The sequence below is a fragment of the Pituophis catenifer genome, unplaced genomic scaffold, assembly GCF_029215685.1.
Source record: "Pituophis catenifer annectens isolate HBS135680 unplaced genomic scaffold, rPitCat1.0.hap2 SCAF_1, whole genome shotgun sequence".
In the NCBI taxonomy this organism is placed as follows: domain Eukaryota; kingdom Metazoa; phylum Chordata; class Lepidosauria; order Squamata; family Colubridae; genus Pituophis; species Pituophis catenifer.
This window is the reverse complement of record NW_027256881.1, coordinates 284084250-284102417: the sequence shown is the minus strand read 5'-3', so window position 1 is coordinate 284102417 and position 18168 is coordinate 284084250. Positions and strand designations below refer to the sequence as shown.

The window sequence follows — 18168 nt, the reverse complement described above, 5'->3', positions numbered from 1 at the left end:
ACTGACTCATATTTTTGATGGTCGTGGTGTCCCGGGGTCATGTGATCCCCTTTTGCAACCGTCTGAAAGCGAAGTCAATAGGGAAGGCAGAACAACTGTGTAACACCGAACAACTGTGTTACTCATTTAACAGCTGCAGTAATTCTGTGGCAAGAAAGTTCATTAAGTGGGGCAAAATTCACTTAACAAATGTCTCTCTTAGCAACAGAAATTTTGGACTCAATTATGGTCATAAATTGAGGACTACCAGTACCTAATTGATGCTTAGAAATCTACTTTGGGCACATGTTGAGAAGTCTTTGGGAAGTCATGTCTGAAAGTATTCAGTCCCATACAGCAGGCCCTTCCCCCCTAAAGTTCTCTGATCCCATGGAACACCTCTGTGGGACAAGAAAATTTGTGGCCAGACAACCTCAATTCCCCAGGCCTAGCAGATCTATCCAGGTTGGCAAGAAAAGTGACGGGGTTGATTCTTGTGCTTGTGGGGAGGCCCTTGTTTCTTTATAAGAAACAAACAAACCCTTTTTGCAAAACAATGGCCAGGAATCAGGGCGGAATGGGGATTGCATGTCTACAGCAGCCTGAGATGGCCAGTAGGGGATGGGAAAATTCCCTGTCCTAAACACATTTTGATACGAGACATTGCAGGCTGTCCAAACTGATAGGTTTGTGTTAGCAGAAAGTGGAAAATGGCATTTTAAAGCTAGACTACTAAAGACTAATTCAGAAGAATTACCTTCAGAGCAGTGGTGGGTTGCCCCCGGTTCGCACCAGTTCTATAGAACCGGTAGTAAAACCGGCGGGAGGCCCCACCCACTGACCCTGATGTCATCAAAACACTTCTGCACATGCGCACGGCCCCGCTGCAAACCGGTAGTAAAGGTAAGTAGAACCCACCCCTGCTTCAGAGCAGTGGTGGGTTTCAAATTGTTTTACTACTGGTTCTGTGGGCGTGGCTTGGTGGGCGTGGTAGGGGAAGGATACTGTAAAATCTCCATTCCCTCCCCACTCCAGGGGAAGGTTACTGCAAAATCTTCATTTCCTCTTCATCAGCTGGGACTTTGGAGGTAGAGAATAGATGGGGGCAGGCCAGTCAAGAATTTTTACTACCGGTTCTCCGAACTACTCAAAATTTCCGTTACCAGTTCTGCTGAAACCCGCATTTGCTTCTGAGTGTTCGGGGGAAACTTGAAGACAACATAATCCATTTATATCTTCCTGCCTGTTAACAAGGCATCTTCCTGCTGTGGTTAGCTGATAATGCAGAAGACCCCTGCAGTATATCATTCTGCCTCTGGGACTACACTGAGTTAATTTATTCCTTGCAGTTATCATTCCAGCTTTTTTTCCCCTTCATAAAAGAAAGGAAGGATGAAGAAGACGAAAGGAAGATTATTACCCTGGAAATCTATAGAATTTTAATCACAATCAAACTTTAATCCAGTCTTCAGGAAACGTGTTGCCCTTCAAATATTCTTTGCTGGCCAAATTTCCACTTTGGAAAGAGAAAGACGAGGGAGAGTTGAATGTATCAATGTGAGTTTCTTGGATTTGCAAATATATCAAATTTGTCTTCTCCTTGTTTTTGTTTTTGTTTTCATTTTTGAGAACATGTCAACATTGGTTTGTTGGATTTGAGATTTAATAATTTTGTGCCAACATCTGTCTGCATTTTGGGGCACGTTTTCCCAAACATGCATTTTTGCTTTCAGTTTTGTCTAATGTAATGTACAAAACATTTGCAACATTTAATACAAATCTATGCACATTTTCTTCTTTGGATCCCATTTCCTTTGCACACACTGTCATACTTAGTGTGGCTAATTATTTAGCAATATAGTCTTGAGATATTATAAAGAGCTTTTGTTCATATTTTCTGGGTAGAATGGAGTCAAGATATAGCAATCATACTAAATTAGCAAAAGTTAGGATCTCGAAGAATGAAAACAGAGGATGAACATATTTTTTCTTCAAATTTGAATAAATGATGCTCTTTTGTTTCATTAAATCTGAACAATTCTAGTAGTAATGTTGATATTAACAATGAAACATAATGGTAACAACAGAGTAAAAATTGGATACAATAATCTGAGAACTCAATAACAAAGGATCTGGGGATTTTTGCATGTAATTTTGTCTTAATTTGCTACAAAATCTATTATTTATTTCCCTCTATATGCCTTCAAATGTAATACAGATAGATTAATATTTTATTTTCGTTTTCGTTTTAGACCAGAGGTGAAAAAGAAAACCTTACAAATACAACAAACAAAAATGCATTATAGAAATTATAAAATAGATAATATAACAGCACAACTGGATTTAGGCCTTTAAGACAACTATTCTAATTCCAAATTAGACTATCTGTTTCCTAATAAATTGCCCCAAAATAAAAATTTGCCATTTTATAAATAATGTGTGGATTTGAATCAGATGCAAGGAGAGTGACATTAAGTTGGTATATTACATCCAAATGGATGTAATATACATCTGGAAGAAGTGTTATTAATAGATTAGTATGATATAGAATTTGATGGTAATTTTATACCTCAGGAAAGATTATAATTTATATGTATGGATTAGTGCAAAAAGAACACTTGGGGAAAGTAATTAGAAAAAGGTACGCAATTGTTCGAAATGCTTTTTTAAAAGTCCAATCTGGCATAGCATCATTTCAAGAATAGCTCAGTTCACATATTACAATATAGTTGCTCGGATAATCATTTGAAACCAATTATTGCAATTTGTTTAACAAATCGTGATTAAGGAAACTATGGCTTAATGGATAATATAAACTCCATCCTAAGGAATGATAGACTACAGTATTATACCTTGTGAAGTAGGCCTATAGCTTCCAGAAGGGACTCCATGTCATTCTTGTAGGAAAAAAAATCCAATTAGGTGGTTGTTTAAAGACTCACTATTTGCGATAGTATCAGCTTCTGTGGCTCATGGTTCAACAAAGTAAGGCTCTTTGTTGAATATATTATAATCAAATGAAAAGTAAAGCTCCAGGATGGCTTATATAATATTCAAGCCTATTGATTAGTTCTCGGCAATAGTGATCTTATTATATAATAGGATTTCTGTGTCTAATCAGAAAATTCCAGATAACCATTAGATGACAGCCAAGAAGTAATATTTTAGCTCAGATATGCTACTCCCAAATGATACACTGGGGGTGGATAGGAGAGAAATGAATGGGTATCCTGTCCACCCCCAGGGTATCATATTCCAAACAGATGAAGAAACAGGCTAGCAATTTTAGCACTACTACATTTGGGCTGGCCATATTTACCCCACTGCCCACCATAGACTAAAGTTTGCAGTTGGTTTTACATAGAGCATGGCTTATGTAGTTTTGACTCAGTGGGTGGTGTGATCTTGGTGCTATGTGCATCTATGGTGGTCGGTATATAATTATACATGTTTTAATGCCTTCTAAAAACCAATCACTGTATTTTACTTAATAAAACATGATTCTATAAGCCATGCCATCATGTGTACTTCTGAAGTGGATAAGGGTGCTACCAGGAAGACCTTGACTGGAACCTAGAAATTTGAAGGTCTCTTTGTTGATACTGTGTTGTCTAGTATTGTGAGAGGTGGAAGTATGGAAGGGTTTCTCCTAAAGTCTACCACCATTTCTACAGTTTTGAGTGTGTTCAGTTCCAGATTGTTCCGGTTATACCACGAGGTGTGACTTAAATCTTGGATGCCATTTATACTGGTCTACAAGGAGAAAGCTTTGGAAATGCAAGTAGCTTAAATTTTACCAGAATTGGGTCACTAATAAAGGAAAAGTAAGCCCTGAGTATTAATTGGCTCCAGTTTCCAAGATACAGCTTCAGATCAAAATTGCATCAAAATAATTCAAAATTACGAGGGGGATGTGCGATTATGCTCCATAACTGTTCTGCAAAATGTGATATAGCAATGAGAATGATGTCCCACCAATCATTATACATTTATCTTTTTATTGATACTAATAACATAACTTTCCATTCATTTATTGGTTTTTCATGTAACATTTGTATGCTTTTTGCATGAAAAACTGACAAGCTCTAACATTAAACAACGAGGTTCCATCTTCATTCGGTATCTAAACTGTGCTTTTTGACTTTTCTCTTGTGAACTGCAGTAGGATCATCCCTGGGGAGATTCCAGCAGTAAACAACAAGCATTTCCTTGGTAACTTTTCTCCATGCCTGCAATATCCTGGTGGAATCTCTCCCCATGCTCATCATTTTACAGTTCAAAGGGAAATAATCTAAATGCGAGTGTAAGAAGTGAATTTTCAGTGACAAGTGCTTTATAGGACTTAAGCAAAATTCCCGTGTGTTTTTCATAGTCATTTGCCTTGCTGTTTCAAAGTGAATATAAATTTATACACTTCCATGTGGTACCATTTTCATTGTTCTGCCGTACTTTGTTGAGAAGTTACGAGGCATCATGATCATTAAACACCTCCCTCCCTTGTAGGCAAATATACTCACCTGTGTATAAATATTTACTGTGAAATATCTTGAAAACTTTCGCCAACCAGCACCTTTATCTCCTGTTTTCTAATTCATCTAATCAAAATATGTAAAATTAACACATTTTATCTTTGAGATTTCCCAAAATTTGTAGACCAATGTATTGGTCCCTAAAATTTTATAGACCAGATCCAGAAATCATATGCCCTATCCCTGAATGGTTTTAAATTTGGCTGAGAAATTATAACTGGATCATCTCAAAAGTTGTTGATGGATAAAATCAACAATTTTTGTGTTTCCTTAACTGCATAGAGGACGGCAGGCTTGTGGGGCATCAAGTTTAGTTAAATCACTGGGGATGCAACAGATTTGGTAGTCTGAGTACTGCCTAGGAAGGTAGGCAGGGTAAATGCTTAAGGAATAGTGTGCACCCATTTGCACTACTCAGGTGACCCTGATGACACAGATAATAATAACAATAACAACTTTATTGTCATTGTACGTGTATACACAGTATACCCATACAAGAAATTCACTTAACACCCAAATACCAGGTCCAACACACATAACAATCCCCAGATACACTCCCACCCACCACAAATTCCCCACCCCCAAACCACCCAAACATCCACACAAAAGACTAAGTAATGCTGTCCAACAGCTCACTGGTGGTGGCCCTTTAGTTTAATTGTTGAATGCAATTATAGCTCTGGGATAAAAACTATTCAGAAAACGTGTGGTCTGAGTTTTAATTGTTCTGTATCTTCTGCCAGAAGGCAACAGTCCAAAAAGTATGTAAGCAAGATGGGAAAAGTCTCTGCAACTTCTTCAAACAGCAAGATTCAAGATGTCATCCAGGGCTGGTAGCTGGAGCCCGATGATATTCTGGGCAGTTTTAATTATTCTCTGTAGCGCTTTTTTGTCTGCTACAGAGCTGCTCCCATACTATGCAAGAATGCCGTATGTCAGGACACTCTCAATGGTGCTGCAATAGTAGGACAGAAGTAGATGCTGAGATAGATTTATCTTCCTGAGCATTCTCAGGAAGTACAGCGTCTTCTATGCCTTCTTCACAAGCATGTTAGCATTCACAGTTCATGAGAGGTCCTCCGAGATATAAATGCCCAGAAATTTAAAATTACCAACCCTCTCCACCTCCTCACCATTTACGTACAATGGTAAATGTACATCTCTCTTCCTCCTGAAGTCAATTATAAGTTCTTTAGTTTTGTTGGTGTTAAGTGTAAGATTATTTTCTTTACACTACAATGTCAGCCCTTGTACTTCCCTTCTATAAGCAGACTCATTGTTCTTATTAATGAGCCCCACCTCTGTTTTGTCATCCGCAAATTTAATAATTGCACTGGTGTTATACAATGGGGTGCGGTCATGTGTATACAAGGAATAAAGAAAAAGGGCTTAGCATACAACCCTGTGGTTAGTGTCAGAGTAGAGGAATGGTGAGATCCCATCCTTACTGACTGTGGCCTATCTGTCAGAAAATCCTTTATCCACAAACCTCCAGGTGACCTTAATGACTTGCTAAAAGAATGCAAATGACCAGCTGTCTGCAAGGAGTATAAATCCTTCCATTTCCCACCATCCTGTCAGAGCTGAAGAAGTGAAACATCTTCAAAGGAAAAACCAGAAAGTCCAGTTGCCTCTTGAAAAAGCACCTTTGGGACAACCATGACCTGGATGACTAAGAAACTCCATAGACATGTTGTTGGGAAAGGTGTTACAAGAAATCATTGTGTACAAATTTGCTATGCTGCAATGTGTCCATTCCTTGGAAAGCAAAGAAACCTCACAGGCACCAAGGACAACGGACAAAGATTGCCTAGAGATGTACTATTAAGCACTTTTGGGACAACCATGACCTGGATGACTGAGAATCTCTATAGACACAGATGGTAGACAGATGATAGACAGACAGATGATAATGAAGAATGTCTGAATCAGATGGAAAGGAGAAAGTGGTTCTTAAATTTCTTGAGGTTGTGGTTGGATGGGTTGATGAGATCTCAAAATGAAAGAGGTGAAGTTTAAAAAGATAAGCTTGGATGTGATACATGTATAATGTGAGCTTTTCTTTGTCTACTCCTATCAAATAAGGAATTGCCTCCCTTTGCCCTTAGTCCTATCAAATAAGGAATTGCCTCACTTAGTCTCTTTGAATCATAGAGTTGCTAAAGTGTTATTTCAAAAGTATACTTGTAATCTTCCATTGGGAACTTCAGATACAGTATAATTGTAAAGCTGAGTTGCATTTTGGGCACTGTGAGAGAGTAAAGTTCAGGTTACTGTCTACAGTTACTGCAGCCAGGCAGAAACACTTCCCACTCCCACTTCCCTCTTTCATACATACGTTCACTCACAACTTTACTCACAAATATCCAAACTGGCATTCCAGCTGCCTGTGATAATTGAGCCACACTTTGGTGTTTTCAAGGATGTGCAGTCATCAGAGGCAGCCTCATCCCACTCAACCTTTAGCTTACTTAAAAGCAATTATAAAGCATTGGGAACAGGTGTAGGAGAAAACGTGATAAAAGGAGAGAGTGTGTGGAGAATGGCAGCTATTGCTAACAAGCAAGTGGACTATCATTCAGGGCCACAAGCTAAGGTGAGCAACATATCCTGCTGGAAGTCCTGCTGGAGCTTGGACTGGAACTTGGCAGCAAGTAGAAAAGGAACAATCATGCTGAAGCAGCACATCATCTTAACTAGTACAGCAACATTTGGAAAAAGACAAAGGTTGTGTGCTATTTTATAGACTTTGAGTCTTTTGTTTGAACTGAGCATTAAATGGCTAAGCATAAAGGACCAAGTATTAAAAGATACATTTACATGGCAAAATCACCTTGCAAATCACCGTGGATTTGACCCAGAGCAATAGCCTGTTGTTGGGGAACCCAAAGGTGCTTTTTCAAGAGACAACTGGACTTTCTGGTTTTTCTTTGAAGCTGTTTCACTTCTCATCCAAGAAGCTTCGCCAGCTCTGAAGAAAGAGAAGCTTCTTCAAAATCTTCAAAGGAAAAACCAGTCCGGTTGCCTCTTGAAAAAGCATCTTTGGGACAACCATGACCTGGATGACTAAGAAACTCCATAGACATGTTGTTGGGGAAGGTGTGGGTTACAAGAAATCATTGTGTACAAATTTGCTATGCTGCGATATGTCCTTGGAAAGCAAAGAAACTTCACAGGCACCAAGGACAACGGACAAAGGATGCCTAGAGATGTACTATTTTCAAAGAGCCTTACTAGGAGCTAATCTCACCAATATGCAGTGATTCCACAGTAACCTGTTTTGATTACATAACTGATTGCAGAATAGTTACTGTAATCCCAAAGAAAAGTAGGGGTATTTAGAACTGTATTTAATACCCTTTGTGCTTGTTAACTGAGTTGGTTGCTTGGGTTAGACTAGAGTATTTGGACATATTAACCCACCTATGATTCTTCCTGCTTGTGTCTGAGGAAGGGAAAAGAACAGGTGTACAGTAGTTGTTAAGTATGAGGAATATTGCAAATAATTGGTTTTTTGTTCTGCTTTGGAGGTGTGAAATATGTTGATTACTAGGAGGTAGTGATGATAGTTGTTGGAAATGAGTTGTGCTGGAAACCATAGGAAACCCTTTTGAAGGAGAAAAAATTGAACTTGTAGATTGCAGTTGTCAAGTCCTGACCTACAAATTTTGTAATAATTTGGAGTGAGTGAGGGGGATAAGGCAAAAGTTACTCTGTCTGTTTGTAGAGGCAACCCTATGCTTGACAGCTCAGGTTTAGCATTCCTGAAGGTTAGTTTCAAATTGAATGGCCTCATTTTATTAAATTAATTTTATTAAATTAAGCCCTGTACATATTATCTAGACTGTAGGCTTTAGATAATCTGAGTTGTTGAGAGAAAGGTGGATAAACAGACTCCAGTTTCTGCTTATGATAATTGTATTTAATCTTTTGCTATTGATTGCAATCCTTTTTATATAGAATTTCTGCTCAAGTTAATATACTTTCCTCTTTCATCAATAAACCTCTTCCTATAAGGCTTCTTAGAGTTTTGGCCAAATTAAAAATAAAGCATCACTACTGGGGAGGAGGAAAAGAACAAATGAAAATGAAATTATTCTCTTAGTACTCAGAATATACACTGCTCAAAAAAATAAAGGGAACACAAGCAGAAGACATCCGAGATCTGAATGAATGAAATAGCCTTATTAAATTTGTTCTTTACATACAGTAGTTTATACACTGCTCCAACAACTAAAGGGAACACAAAACTACTGAATGTAACAAACGTATTTAATAAGGCTATTTCATTCATTCAGATCTCGGATGTCTTCTGCTTGTGTTCCCTTTATTTTTTTGAGCAGTGTATATTTAATTAAAGTAAGATCAACACTAATGACCTGCACTGAAAAAATAAGGTATTATTTTATTCATATCCACAGTGAAGGCAGCTTTTCTAAGATAATTGGGGAGTTAAATCTGGCACTATCTGCAAAGCACCAGGATGGAATAGACCAGTGATGGCTAATCTTTTTGCCATCGCGTGCCAAAAGCAGGGGGAGTGCAGGGGTGGGTGGAACGTGCACGTGTGTGCCCACACCCATAATTCTATGCTCCCTGCTCCCCCGTGCATGCGCACAACCCCCCCACGCTCCCCATGTTTTTGGCACGTGATGGCACGTGGGCCCGGCAGGCCTGTTTTTCAGCCTCCCCAGGCTCCAGAGGCTTTCTAGAAGCCTGAGGAGGGTGAAAACAGCCTTCCCCACCTCTCCGGAGGCCCTCCGGAGGCCAGAAACAGCCTGTTTCCCAACTTCCAGTGGGCCCAGAAGGCCCCAAAATCAGCTGGCCAGCGCGCACAGGCACACCAGAGCTGAGTTCACGTGCCCACCGATATGGCTCTGTGTGCCACCTCTGGCACGCGTGCCATAGGTTTGCCATCACGGCATCACGAGACAGAGCTCTAAGTTTTAAATAGTGCCACGGTAGGGCGGGCTACTTGAACCACGTAGGGATAATGACTATGACTCATTCGCTTCTTATAACTGCATTTTAGGGGTTTCTTTCCATTCCTGGCATTTGTAAAACTACCTTGTGGGAGGACCAAAGGTGCTTTTTCCAGAGGCAACTGGATTTCTTTATTTTTTCCTTTGAAGACGTTTTGCTTCTCATCCAAGAAGCTTCTTCAGCTCTGATTGGATGGTGGGGAATGGAAAGATTTATATTTCTCGCAGACAGCTGGTCATTAGCATTCTTTTTAGAGAGTTATTGAGGCCACTTGGAGGTTTGTCTGTGTCCTCAGGGTCACCTAATAGTCCAAATGTGTGTGGAGCTTGTTCACAGACAAACCTCCAAGTAGGACTCTCTTAAAAAATGCAAATGACCAGCTGTCTGAAAGGAATATAAATCTTTCCATTCCCCACCATCCAGTCAGAACTGAAGAAGCTGCTTGGATGAGAAGTGAAATGTCTTAGATGTTTGGGTTAGTTGCAGCTCTAAACTAAGCTGCACCAGTCATCTACAGATAATTCAGCATTTGATTTGGTCTATCTGTCCCATCGTATACTTCACCCATAAGGCAATATGTGTAATCAGAGTAGATTTTGTGGGTTAGTTAGTTAGTTCTGAAGATCTCCAAGAAAAAGTCCTTTGGTGAAGAAATCCTTCCATTCCCCACCAATCCAGTCAGAGCTGAAGAAGCTTCTTGAATGAGAAGCGAAACGTCTTCAAAGAAAAAAAAAACACAAGAAAGTCCAGTTGCCTCTGGAAAAAAGCACCTTTGGGACAACCACGACCAGGGCGACCGAGAATCTCCACAGACTCTCGAGGGAGGCCATTGGCGAGACGGGGCCGAGGGCGTGCAACACGCGAGGGAAACCAGCCGTACTTTGTACCGTCCAGGAGCCCAGGGGAAGGCGGGGCCAAGCAGTGAGAGAAACTTTGCAAGCAGGTCTGCGGCTTGCCGGAGTGGCGCTTCTCCTTTTTTTTTTTTTTTAATTTTTATTTATCCGGCTGAATTTGCCGAGACATTTCCAGGTTTCGTTGAAAGAGAAACCAAAAAAAAAAAAAAGAAGAAGGGAGGGAGGGAGGAGAAGCGACGCTACCTCAAAACAAACAGAGCAAAGGCTCCGTGTGGGAGTGACTGAGTGAGTGACTGGGTGAGTGAGAGAGAGCGGGGCGGGCGGGCCCTCCTTCACGCACATTCCAGACTCCTCCTTTCTCCCGGTTGCGTACGCCGCCCGAGAGCAGCGTGGGGCTGCCGAGCGATCTACCCATATGGGTCAGGCTGAGGGGCGGTGAAGCAACTCGGGCACTTTCCCAGGGATGAGTCAGAGGACGGCGGGATCGGCCTGACGGGGCGCAGGCCGGCCATGCAGCGGCAGCCCGAGCCCTCTTCAGTCGCGTGCTTCCCGGCGCCGAGGTGCCAGGAGGAGCAATCGCCGAAGCGCTCCGCTGCCCCGGACTCTCCGCCTGGGCGGCTCGGCCCCCTGCACCCTTCGCGGTGCCGGCATCGCTAGCGCCTTCGCCTTCCTTTATGGATCCCAGAGAAGCCCAGGACGGGAGCAGCCCGGAGCTGGGCCGGAGGAGGCAGCTGAGCGTGGGGGAGCTGTGCTCGCTCTTCGAGGCTCGCTGCGCGATGGCCAGCCGGCAGCTGCCCGAGCCTGCCCGGAAGAGCTGCCGTCCCCGCAACGGGGTGCTGCAAGCGGTTATCCCGCAGCTGACCGTCACTTCGGAGGAGGACGGCGGAGAGGCGCAGCGCAGCCCTGCCATGCTGCCTCCCACGGAGCCCAACGGTGCCTGGCTGACCACGGACAGCTCGCTGCACCTGCTGCAATCCTCCAGGCGGCTCTCGACGTCGTCGCTCTCCTCCACGGGCTCGTCGTCGGTCTTCGAGGACTCCGAGGATGACCTGCTGAGCGACACGGAAGGCAGGAGCCAAGGGATCGTTCACTTGGAGCACGGCGAGGAGACGCACCAGGTACCCGACGGCCGGGGAAGAGCCGGGAGAGACCGCTGCCGGGAGCGGGGGCTTCTGCCCTAAGAGGGGGGCTCTGCCTGGCTTGCCAACAACGCCTTGGAGTTGATTCGGGATTGCTAAAAATACTCACCTGGTTAATGGAGGGCTGGCTGGGCGTTTTTCCTTCCTTGGCTTTTGCAAACTGGGAGCGCGCGGTTTCCTTATTCCAAAGGAAGGCCTTTTCCCCGGGCAGTTTGAAGGGGGGGGGGTTCTTCCTTTCGGAGAAGCTGCGCCTATGATTGCAGCTGAAATCAACGAATAGGCCTTTTGAAAAAAAAAAAAATGCCACGTAGATTCTAAGTAGGAGAAAGATTACCTAGAAGTGTGATAAATTTGAACGCAGGGTTTCCTCTCTGTGTGGAACGTGTGTTGACTCAAGGGGAAATACCACACCTGTAGTTGTCAGATGTTTCACTCTGTATATGTCAACTGCTTAGGGAAACCAGTTTCCCTAAACGTCAAAAGTATGCAAAGTAGATGTTTTCACAGGGGACCCTGTTGGACACAGCACTTGTGGAGTGGATGGACAGTTTGATTGACAATACTGTGTATTGTGGTAAGCTCTTAGAAATAGTTTGCATGGACAATCCCTATTGCTTTCTCCTTCTTCTTTTGTGTGTCTAACTCAACATTTAGCAAATGTTTTGTGCCTCACCTTTCTGCCTGAAGCACTTGATGGAGTACAGAGGTTTATCCTGCTAATATAAATTGCAGTTATTTCTCAGAAGTGAGAATGCTAAGAAAAAGTAGGGATTTTGGTTTTTGAATGGTCGGAAATACTTAGGTTCAGAGAGTCTATGTGCAAGGCAAAACTTGATGTTTTGGGTGCTTTTTGATCTGTGCCTAGAACAAAATGAATAGAATAGAATAGAATTCTTTATTGGCCAAGTGTGATTGGACACACAAGGAATTTGTCTTGGTGCATACACTCTCAGTGTACATAAACGAAAAGATACATTCGTCAAGAATCATAAAGTACAACACTTAATGATAGTCATAGGGAAACAGTCAATATAAATCTTAAGGATACCAGCAATAAGGTTACAGTCATACAGTCATAAGTGGGAGGAGGTGGGTGATGGGAACGATGAGAAGATTAATAGTAGTGCAGACTTACTAAATAGTTTGACAGTGTTGCGGGAATTATTTGTTTAGCAGAGTGATGGCGTTGGGGAAAAAACTGTTCTTGTGTCTAGTTGTTCTGGTGTCTGTTTTGTTTCAGGGAGAAGGTTTAAAGGGGGAGCAAGAAAAAGCCAAGAACATTAAATTCTCTTCAGAGACAGAGAAGCTACTGGGAGGAGGGTGGCAGACAGGCTGACGTGATATATCATTCTATCACTCTGGGATGTTGGTGACAGTGGATTGAGGAAGGGAAGGTGTTGGGAAGATGGGTGCTGATTATGCAGTCCTGGCAATTCCCCGGGGGAAGGAAGAAGCCTTGGTCTACCTGCCCATTCAGATTTTGCTTAGGCCAAAATGCAGAGAAAGGAAAATGGTTCAGCTGTTTTCTGCAAACTATGGCTGATCTGAAACAGTCTGGAACAAACCTCCAAAATTTCTGAGTTGGATACCCAACGTGTGTCTCAACACCTTTGCTCTCCTAAATCACAACTTGATTGGACTAATGATTCATTGTAGTTTCCGTCTTCAGTCGTAGCAAGAAAATAAGCTGATGTCTAGTAAACGTTAGGAATTTTAAGAACTGAAAAGATATGTGAAATACGTCTAAGGATAAGAAGTTGTGGTCTTAGAAACTGAATGTATAAATAAGAAATCATAGAGATAATCTTGGACAGCCTAATAGTTTCACCTGTAGCTTCTTTTCTGCTTGTCTCAATTAAGAGGTTTCGCAACTTTTTTTCTCATTCTCTTTAGTGTCATCTTAATGTACAAACCACCCCTAAAAACCCAAACATCAAAATGAACACAAATGAACAATATAAACAATACAATGAAAATTTATTTTTTAATAAAAGCAAAAAGTAAACAAAATTTGAGCGTCTTCCACATCATGCTATTCACTTGAAACTAGTGTTTTAGGAAAAGTAGATTTATTGCACCAATGTAGAACTAAAAGGTTCTTCACTTGTTCTTTCCTTGGATTCTGTCTGCATCACCTCATGGGAGTTTGGGAAACCCTGCTCTAGATCATTGGAAAACTTAGAGGTTTTGATGCCTCACTTAATACACCTATACACACACAGTATTGTACATTACATATAAATATTGCTTTAAAATTAACATGAACAAAAATAATATACTTCCTTCAGCATGGAAATACAATTTTAAAAATCATGGTCTATGAGAAGAGCTCTTTGTAACTGGAAAATCTGAAAGGAACATGGCCAGATATACAACACTTTTTAATCACAAGACTTTAGGCAGGAATTTATTTGCCTGTTCAATAATGCATCCCTGATCATTAACCGATTGCAGGAGATATGCTTCATGTGGCTCCTAGAGCATCAGAGGCAATAGCTCCAAAACCTCAAAGCCAGAATGGTTGGTTTAATGGCGATTCACAAGGTCCAGTTCATATTTTTTATCAGCTAGATATTTAAAAATGTGTCCTTCTCCTTGTGTAAGATAATAAAGAAAAAAAACAAAGAATTACTTTAATAATGGAAACAGATGATAAACACAGTGACTCCTCAAGAGTTGTCATTGTTTGCATAACAACTTTAAGAACTGATTACAGAATCTTTTGCAAAGTTGAGCCAGGAATGGCTATAATTATTTCCTAAAAATATGAAGTATTTGGCATAAAATTTATGAATCCGGGAAGGTTAGCTTTTAGTATTTCTTTAAAGTATTCTTTCAGTTTTGAAGATGAAAACAAGAGGAAGGCTATAATGCTCTTAAGGAAACTTGTATTTTAGTAGCATTTTTTGGGAGGGAGGAAAGACATAGCAATATTTGAGACTGTGCAGGAATTAAGGCTGTCCAGAGCTTTCAGGTTCAGTTTCAAAAAAAGCAGCTTTGAAGTCTATATTAATGCAACATCTGTTTGCAGCTTCTTAATACAACTGTCCTTTTTTCTCAGGATCAAGCAGCAGGCAATTGCATGGTTTGGAAGAAAAAAGTCAACTTCTTTAAGCTACAGTTGTGTCCACATGTACCCCAAGGCTTTCTTTTGGAACTGAATCTAAACCTCTAGGCCAGGGGTCTCCAACCTTGGCAACTTTAAGACTTGTGGACTTCAACTCCCAGGATTCCTCAGCCAGCAAAGCCTTCTGGGAGTTGAAGTCCACAAGTCTTAAAGTTGCCAAGGTTGGAGACCCCTGCTCTAAGCTGGTGATGTCTGAGGGCATTTTAGTTTAGGTTATGTCTTCCATATAACCAATTCTGATCTTCATGGGCCATGTTGAGAGACATAGCATGTGAATGGGATAATCCTAGCTGAGTTTGGCAGCTCTTTCAGTGCATGCTTTCCTGCTTAGCTATGGTTGACCAGTTCCACATTGTCTTTCTTTTCATACAGACCCTTTCCATTCCCCGTTTGGCATACAATGCCTGAATCCTTCCTGAGCTAATTAACTTCAGTTTCCTGTTTTGCCCAAACTCAGAAACAAATCCTGAGTGTCAAAATCCTTATAACATTTCTTTTAAGGTAGGCTTGTATTCTTACTAAAGGTGCAGTAGGAATTGATTGAATTGGTCAATATAAAGTTATTCTTTAAATCAAGCTTCCTAACTGGATTTGAAGGGCAGGAACATAACAATAAAGGGTAGTCTGCTGTGAATCAGGAAAGAGGAGTTACAAAGTGCAGAAGGAAACCCTTCAGATGATGCGTACACAACTCGGATCTAAAGATGGAAGCAAAACAATTTCTCACAGCTCCATTCCTCCATGGAAATGTTTAGGATAAATATCAACAGGAATGGAAGGGAAACAAAGTTGCAAATTTTGATATTGTGCTTAACTCCTCAGAAGTTGAGAAAAGGCATTGATTTATCAAAGCTTGGAAAATAGTTGGGCAGACTTACTTTTAATATATGAAAGCACTGGTTCGTAAAGTCAATACAGAGCATTCTTACCCCAGGTAATTGCTTATGTTTCTCTACAGAACCTGCGTTACATCTAAATTAAACTCTACTCTCAGGCACGACTAAAAGCAATGTATTCAACTTAATTGAATTAATGGTTGGCAAAACCTCTAATAATAAACAATACATCAGTACAACAATTTTCATACATTGGTAATTTCCAGTCTGGAATTAGTAGATGTTTTAGGAATGCAAATCCAGTATAATGAGTTTCAGCGTTCCTTGTTATATAATGGACTTCTTCCTTTGAAAATTTACTTTGTATAGCTAGGGTGGTGTGTCCCAAGCTTGGCAACTTTAAAATGTATGGATTTCAACTCCCAGAATTCCCCAACCAGCATGTTCCTTTCTAAGAGTTGAAATCCATACAGCTTAAAATTGGCACACGTAAGAAACACTGATTCAGAATCTGAGTTATGTTTCTAGATATAAAAATAGTTAGGAGTTTATAAATCTTTTATAACAACAGCTGCCAGCCATTTTGAAACTCTGTCATTATTTGAATTTTTACAGCCTTTTGAGTTGCATTTGGAATCTGATATAGTATTACTATTAAATTAGAATACACTTAACAATTTCTTGATTGGCTGGTATTCTAGCTTTCGTCTTAAGATAACAGTTTTAAAAATGCTTCATACTGTGGGTGTGACTTGTTTCGAAGGGGCTAGAAAGATTAGCCCATGTGTTTTACCCATTTTGGCAATAATATGTTCTTCACAAATCTGTTCTGCAGTTAAGCAGGTGCTCTTATATATAAAGTCAATTTTTAAAAGCAGAGCAAGCTGTTAGTCATAGTTTTTATGGAAGTCATTTAATGTGTTTATTATAATAGATTGAAATCTGTTTACTTTAGCGAATTCTCTTACCTGCCATAGGGAGAGGGAGGAGATTGCCATCGTTTTGCTAAGGAGAGATGACCTGACATATGCTAATAGAAGCACACAAACTGCTGAAATATTTTCAGGGTTGAATTAGAATAAACCTGAGCCATCTTTTATAGGTAGTCCTTGACTTACAACGGTAGTGAAGGCTGCCCACTATGATTGTAAGATGTGACAGTTGTAAAGGGGGCATTATGTGGCTGACTCAATTTTACCTTTTTTTGTGGCTGTTGTTAAGTGAAACACCATGGTTGGTAAGGAACCCATTGTTTGCTGTGGGTGGGCCATTTTTGCTGAAAAGTGGAAGTAAATGATGGTTTTCTAATTCTAAATTAGAATTAGTTGTGTGTCATCTCCCCACCACCAATGAATCTGATCTGAATTGAATGCTTTTACATTTTTCTTTCAGCAGAAGGCAAAAGGGAGCTTTCATACAAACCAACAAAGTGTGGACATCTGATGAATCTAAGATCCAAAAGAGATGTAATTTGGGAGATCAGTACATAGGATTTCTTAAGATTTTCCCCTAAACCGTCTTTTTGCAATAAGAAACCCCAATACACATTGTAATGCATTTGGGATTTCCATGTCCTTGCAACTTTTGCAAATTTGGGGAAAGGGAGAGGTGCTTTCATTGCAGATGTGGCGAAGGGAGAAAGATTTAAATCTCTCTAGAACTATGAACTGTAATCTAAATCTTTAATAACTGTTGTATGTTAATCAACTGAGTTTGGCCCACGTGTAACCAGCATTCATTATTAAAAACAAAAATTAATTCAAGTATGATTTATTCTAGAAATTAAATCCTATTTGAAATAATTTACTAATTCCAGAGCCAATACACATTCACTTTTTCCTGTGTTACTTTCCACCTATGTGTTGGTGAGAAAACACAGTCCTCAGTCGATAATGAATATGTGCCATTTTTGTGGATTATCTAATCAATTAATTGATCAACGTCTGACACACCACGATCCCATAAAATGTTGAATAAATTTACTCATGAATTAAACTAAATAATATAAAAATCAATAACAAAAGGTGCTGTGGTTGGCAGGTGGCCGTACAAAGTGAGTTTGGATAGTGGAGTCCTTGATGCTCTCTGGTTGTTTGCTTTGTCTAGGATTGGTCTAGGATGCTCACAGGTACTTCGTTGGGAAACTAAGCATCTCAGACCAAGCCAAATAAAAAAAAAAAAAAACCCACTAGAAAATTCCTAGAAACCTGGTGTTCAGTAAATCAGCCATTAATTGACACATAGAAATAAATCATATTTATACACAATTCAAAAGAGACAACAAAAGGCTCTCTCTCTCTTTCTCATTGAGGCAATCAGCTGCCCAATCAGTACAATAACGCATTGCTCATTCTTTTTCTTCTGTTTGGCTATTTTTCTGCCCCAGTTACGGACCCCAAAGAACACAGCACACACAAAGTCTGTACAAACCTTGGTTTACTAAATTAAATCAGTTTTTTTTTTCAAACAAAGGCTGTTAATTAACTTTCTTAACAGCCTACAAGAATCCAAAGAATAAATAATCTTAATCTTACTATGGTTGACAGAAAGCCCAGAAGCAATTTGCAGAGAACTAAGATCAAGGCACGAAGGTATGTGCACTAAGTTGTTCCCTGCAAATTGCTTTGGTCGGCGTTCCTCCTTAAATAGGCAAAGGGAGTGGTCAATTAGCCCCAAGCCTTACTCTCGAGGAGACCTCCTCCTGAGGAGCCACTCCTGCCT

At 40.5% G+C, this 18168-nt stretch overlaps 1 protein-coding gene across 1 annotated transcript in view; it reads left to right on the top strand.

Annotated features, from left to right (window-relative positions):
* Positions 1-11019: 11019 nt before the first annotated feature.
* ITPKA (inositol-trisphosphate 3-kinase A) overlaps positions 11020-18168 on the top strand; it is a 49308-nt gene continuing 42159 nt past the window's right edge. Inside the window, exon 1 of the mRNA XM_070931308.1 lies at positions 11020-11463. Coding sequence (XP_070787409.1) covers positions 11020-11463 — 444 coding nt within the window. The remainder of the gene's footprint in view (positions 11464-18168) is intronic.